This window comes from Archocentrus centrarchus, chromosome 6, assembly GCF_007364275.1.
Source record: "Archocentrus centrarchus isolate MPI-CPG fArcCen1 chromosome 6, fArcCen1, whole genome shotgun sequence".
NCBI lineage: Eukaryota > Metazoa > Chordata > Actinopteri > Cichliformes > Cichlidae > Archocentrus > Archocentrus centrarchus.
The window spans coordinates 5,009,599-5,015,908 of record NC_044351.1 but is presented as its reverse complement, the minus strand read 5'-3'; the positions used below and the strand labels follow the sequence as shown (position 1 = coordinate 5,015,908).

General features: G+C 37.0%; 1 protein-coding gene across 1 annotated transcript; it reads left to right on the top strand.

The window, feature by feature from the left end:
- The first annotated feature begins 2,260 nt into the window (after positions 1–2,260).
- Positions 2,261–6,280, top strand: LOC115782139 (cocaine- and amphetamine-regulated transcript protein-like). The gene is made up of 3 exons (XM_030732177.1): positions 2,261–2,475; positions 4,089–4,172; positions 6,008–6,280. Exons 1-3 carry the CDS (start codon positions 2,359–2,361, stop codon positions 6,113–6,115), a joined length of 309 nt encoding a protein of 102 aa, XP_030588037.1. The 5' UTR covers positions 2,261–2,358; the 3' UTR covers positions 6,116–6,280.
- Positions 6,281–6,310: the final 30 nt, after the last annotated feature.

Below are 6,310 nucleotides of genomic sequence, written 5' to 3'. Positions count from 1 at the left end.
TGCAACATGTCTGTATCCTTCCTCTAACAGGTTCACAAACATCGCGTAGAAAGCACTAACAACAAAACGTATTCCATGCGCTTTATCGTGTGCATTAGCATGTACAGCTATGGCATTTCTGTATCTAGCATAATATGTAGATACAGAAAACATTTTTCAATTTCTTTGTGGGTTAGTGCACTCTTAGCTGCCATATGTAGTTACTATGGATTATATTCATACATATTATTATAATTAAGAAGATTCTATTGATGTATAGTGAGTTGAAATATTCCACAAGATGGTACTACAGCATGTATAACTGTAAAGATATGGACTGGTGGACTTGTTCTATTATAGGTCTTACTGCACATATTAAACAAATATGTAGGACTGCTTTTTTGCATTTGCACGATATCTTTAAAAATAGAAACATCCTTTCTCAGAGTGATGCGGAAAAGCTAGTTCATGCATTTATTACTTCTAGGTTGTAATTCATTATTATCAGGCTGTCCCAAAAACTCCCTGAAAAGCCTTCAGCTGATCCAAAATGCTGCAGCTAGAGTACTGACAGGGACTAGAAAGAGAGAGCATATTTCTCCCATATTGGCTTCTCTTTATTGGCTCCCTGTTAAATCCAGAACAGAATTTAAAATCCTCCTTTGCATACAAGGTCATTAATAATCAGGCCCCATCTTATTTTAAAGACCTTATAGCACAACATTACCCCAGTAGAGCACTTCACTCTCAGACTGCTGGCTTACTTGTGGTTCCTAGGATACTTAAATGTAAAATGGGAGGCAGAGCCTTCAGCTTTCAGGCCCCTCTTCTGTGGAACCAGCTCCCAGCTTGGATTTGGGAGACAGACACCCTCTCTATTTTTAAGATTAGGCTTAAAACTTTCCTTTATGATCAAGCTTTTAGTTAGTGCTGGATCAGGTGACCCTGAACCCTCCCTTAGTTATGGACCTAGGCTGCTGGTGGCTTCCCATGATGCAGTAAGTACTCCTTATTCACTCACCTCTCTGCATTTAATCATTAGTTATTAATCTCTGGCTCTCTTCCACAGTGTGTCTTTTGTCCTGTCTCCCTCCCCTCACCCAGCCGGTCGTGGCAGATGACTGCCCCTCTCTGAGCCTGGATCTCCCGGGGGTTTCTTCCTGTTAAAAGGATGTTTTTCCTTCCCACTGTCACCAAGTGCTTGCTCATACTGCTGTTGTGATTTGGCAATTGAATTGAATTGAATGGAATAGAATGTGCAGTCATGTTGAAACAGGAAGGGGCCATCCCCAGACTGTTCCCACAAAGTTGGGAGCATGAAATTGGTATGCTGAAGCATTAAGAGTTCTGTTCACTGCAACAAAGGGACTGAACCCACCTTCTGAAGCCCACAACATAATCCTCCCTCCACCAAACTTTACACTTAGCACAGTGCAGTCAGACAAATAACTTTCTCCTGACAACTGTCAAACCCAGACTCGTCTATCGGATGTGGCAATCCGATAGACGAGAAGGGTGACACTCAAGTCCAATGCTGGTGTGCTGCATTGATGCTTTGTATTGCGCTTGGTGATGTAATGCTTGGATGTAGCTGCTCAGCCATGGAAACCCATTCCATGAAGCAGATTCTTGAGCTAATCTGAAGACCACATGAAGTTTGGAGGTCTGTAGCGAGTGACTCTGCAAAAAGTTGCTCTGCACACTGTGCGCCCCAGCATCTGCTGAGGATTTTATGTGGCCTACCACTTTGTGGCGGAGTTGCTTTTGTTCAACAGTTGACTGTGGAATATTTAACAGTGAGGAAATTTCACAACTGGACTTGTTGCACCGGTGGCATCCTATCACGGTACCATGCTCACATTCACTGAGCTCCCGAGAGCGACCCATTCTTTCACAAATGTTTTTGGAAGCAGTGTGCATGCCCAGGTGCAAGTTAATACGCCTGTGGCTGTGGAAGTGATTGGAACGCGTTAATTAAATGACTTGGATGGGTGGGTTCATATTTTCTGGGAATCTAAAAGAAAACAACAAAAGTGTTTATGTCATCAGTTATGTGTAGAACTTATACCTACCTATTTCAGTGCTGCTGTGTTAATATTCTAAACACACACACACACACACACACACACACACACACACACACACACACACACGCAACATTGCTGAAAGTAACAGAAGGTAACCAGTCATGGCATTTAGCCTTAGGAGATGTTCACGTCATACCTGTGACGCCTTCACAAGCTATAGGAGGGGGCAGGACTGTTTTTCCAAAGATCCCACGCTGTGCCGAACATTCAGAGAGTGCATGAGAAACGCCTGGGGGAGGCAAACGCGACGCTGGAAAACATTAACACACCGGTTTGTTGTTGTATCTTCAAAATGTGGGCACGAGCTGTGCTGTGCGCGGTTCTGCTGTCTGGGCTGTGTCCGGCGGAGAAGACGGAAGACGAGAGGGACGAGAGAGAAGTGCAGGACTACCACAACTCCAACAGACTGGTAAATCCGAGTCTGCGTGAGCAAACAAGACTATAATAATATTAATAATAATAATAATTTGATTAGAATATACAATATTTTAAGGCAAAAAAATAATAGTATATATGTGTTGAAAAGGGGTTCACATGCTTTAATTTAATAAAAGTAAAAATACCGTTTTGCCTTTTTATGAGTTTGTATATCGTCTGAATCTCTTCTGTGTCTAATTCATGAGCATTTTGTACATATATTAAATGAATAAAGCATGAATATTAATTAATAAATAATGTTTTCTCGCTAAAGTTTCATGTTTGACTGATTTGATAGCTCAGATGAAAGAGAAAATTTTCATTGCGAGGGACAATGATTGTTTTTATTTGTTTATTTGTTTGGGTTTTTTTTTGCTATTACACATGCAATTAATTAAACAATAAATAAACGTCAGATTAGTCGATAACGAAAATAAGCCCGAAACATCTCGTTTAGCAATTTGGCGCCGAACTGATGGAAGTTGTCTGGCTGTGGTCCAGAGACGCAGCGCGGTGCTCTGGCTCCGGTTCACATCTCTGTGGAGTCTGCGCGCCTCTCTGAGCCGGTGCTGTGCCAAACAGTGATCGTCTTCCATAAAGTGATTTCCGATGTTTCTTTGCGCGTTTATATGTAATGTTTTTGCCATATTAGTAAAAACAGGATTTATGAAGGACTTCTATATAAAATGAAGAAATTACCTGTTTTTCAAGTATCTTTATGACTGTGTGTTATTGTACCTACATTATAATATCTTTATAGAATATCTTTATAGAACTGTGATATTATTTTGGTGTGATTTCTGCTGCTCTTTTTTTCTTTTTAAAAAAAAGACATTTTTACCCTGATAAATAAGGAATATATAAAAGTCACTTTGCCAAAAAGTGATCGCAGTGTCTACCTTGTAGCAGAAATGTTGTTTCTTGCTCAAACCGACTTGATATAATTGATGAGACATTTTAACGTATGTTTCACGGGTTATAGGTCAGCAAGTCATTTACAACAGTTTAAATACAAGCAACCATTTTCTGATGTCATATCAAACAGAAAAATACAATCCTATATATTCAGCTGTCATTTTTAGTCCTCTGAATATACTAAAACACTCATTTAGTTCCTTGTGATGATTCTAACTGCAGTCTGAAGGTCAGTACAGAGCACAATTATACAAACATAAGTCAATAATGGGAAATAGATGGAATTTTTTTTTTTTAAAGAAATACTGATAACAGATGACTCTTACCCGGTTCTTTTTTTTATAAAATAGTCACTGTTACATGTACTTATTTTTATTTTATAAAGCTCTTTGAGTGCTCAAGTAGAGTTGAAAGGTCCTCTATAAGAACTAGTCCATTTACCATTTTTTTTTTAATCAGGTGATTATTTGCTCGGTTAAAAAATTAAATACAATTGTATATTATTAGTATTATCATTATTATTATTGTTGGCAAATCGATTGTCACAGCTTTAGTCTGTGATAGCTGCAGTGATGCTGTTGGACAGAAGGTGACTGAATGGCTGGATCAAAGTCTACTCACATTTTTACAGGTGTAATTTTGAGCACTCACGTGTCACATTCACATCTGTTGTATTTTTGTTTTTCTCAGCTCGGCGCACTGCATGAAGTGCTAGAGAGACTGCAGACCAAGAGGATTAATCCCTGGGAGAAAAAGTATGGACAGGTCCCCTCTGTGAGTCATTGACAGTGTCACACACTGATTTAACACTTCTCCAAAAATGCAGAAAATCATAAAGTCCTGTATTCAAAGAAATATTTGAGCATAGAAATATAGCAAAAATGCTAAATGTAGTGAACATATCAGAAACAGTAACTGCACCAAAGCTCAAGCAGCATTTTTCTATTTTCTATTTAAGTTCATGTATCATTCTCTGTGGGGAAAAACATCAGAGATCATCAGGGAGTGAATGTGATTATGTTTGTGCACATCCATGTATTCATTTATCCTATGAATGAAATATATATATATATATATATATATATATATATATATATATATATATATATATATATATATATATATATATATATATATATATATATATATATATATATATATATATATATATATATATATATTTCATTCATAGGATAAATGTCTGGGGTAACAGCTGATAAATGATTATTGAAGAGGAAAGAAAATATCGAAAATAACTTCTGCAATCTATACGTTAGTGTTTAGGCATTTTATGGACACCAGCTAACTGCAGCCCTAAAACATTTACATCAATACCTGCAGAGCTGAAACTCCTGGACTATTTATTTATCAGCTGATCAACTGAAAAAATAAACTGCAATAATGACAATAGTCAAAGCCAAATGATAGAATATTGACTGATACTTAAATAGTGAATATACCTACATTTGTCCAGCCTAGGGGTCAGGGCCTTTCTAGTGCTCATCAGATAACTACGAGGGCTCCTCGGGAGTCGTGTTTGTTGGGAGAGGAAAAGTAAACAAGTTATTTGACACAAATTATTTGAATTTTTACTCTGGCCTGTCTTTGCTTTTGTTTAATAATTATCAGACAATTTCACAGCCTTAAACATTTCCAGGTACCCACAGTCATGATCCACTTTTAGCTCTGCTGTTTCAAAGAACAAGTCGAGCTGTTGTCAAAGCCTTGGTGTCTGTTCCACATTAAATTTAAAGTTGGCTATTACTTCACTCAAACTTTATATAATTGTTCACTATCATAAGGGACACATGCTGACCAAGGGCCATAACTCTGTCATGCAGTTTTACTTATTTATCCTTCTTTTTTGACCTGGAAATTCAACTAAAACTTTAACATTGACCACAAAATTAGCCGTAACTTTTCCTCCTTTTTGACATTTTAAAGCACATTCTATTTAATTGAATCTATCACTCAATTAATTTTAGCATTGCCTATTATTGTATGTATGTACATAGTTAGATAGGTTACACTGCACTGTACAGTTTCTATTTGTAGGAGACATATTTTGCCTAATTCTATATTTTGGGCATATCCTTTTTGTTTTTTTGTTTTTTACATACATGAATGTGATTGTACAGTGCTTTTATTTGTGCAGAACTTTATTTGCACCCCTGCTTTTGTGACCCCCCCCCCCCACACAGTACTTTTTATGCACTTTGTACTGCAATAAAACATGCAAATATATACTGTATTATATCCAATATCTATATCTGAAACTTCTGTATACTTTATAGTTCTTATACAAGCTTAGTAATATGCACAGTTGAGCACAACTTCCAATACTTTAATGTTGAGTTCACATCTTATTAAGAAAACTTGGGCCATATTCTCCTATCATTATGGTCTAAATTATTAAGATGTACTTTAGTTATCTTCCTACAACAAATGAATAAAACGAATAAAACTTAAAATTTAAGTTAAATGTTTGTAGTATTTTAAAATGTCAATAATAGCGTACATCATTTTTATATGCACTTGTAGTTACTTCATTAATTTCCAACAAACCTGTAGCTGATTTTGACTGAGTGCTAATGATTGTGTGTTCACAGTGTGATCTCGGGGAATACTGCGCCATCAGAAAAGGATCTCGCATTGGGAAGATGTGCGACTGCCCCCGAGGAGCTTTGTGCAACTTCTTCCTGCTCAAGTGCTTATGAGCAAATCAGATCCCGCCACAAGAGTCTATTTTAAATTGTATATTTTCAAAATAAATCTGAACTACGTGAAATAACCTTTAGAATGGAATGGAATAAATCCTTTGTGAACCTTTGTGTGAAGACGACCTTTTTGTCATTTGCACCATTAAAAGTGTTTTAAGCTCGCTTTTAACGACTCTTTGTCCAAACAGCGAC

Excerpts from the sequence above, each read along its gene's own strand:
- LOC115782139 (XM_030732177.1), top strand. The coding sequence starts at position 2,359 with ATGTGGGCACGAGCTGTGCTGTGCGCGGTTCTGCTGTCTGGGCTGTGT. Across the intron at positions 2,476-4,088 it reads ACCACAACTCCAACAGACTG|CTCGGCGCACTGCATGAAGT; the intron begins GTAAATCCGAGT and ends TGTTTTTCTCAG. Across the intron at positions 4,173-6,007 it reads AGTATGGACAGGTCCCCTCT|TGTGATCTCGGGGAATACTG; the intron begins GTGAGTCATTGA and ends GTGTGTTCACAG.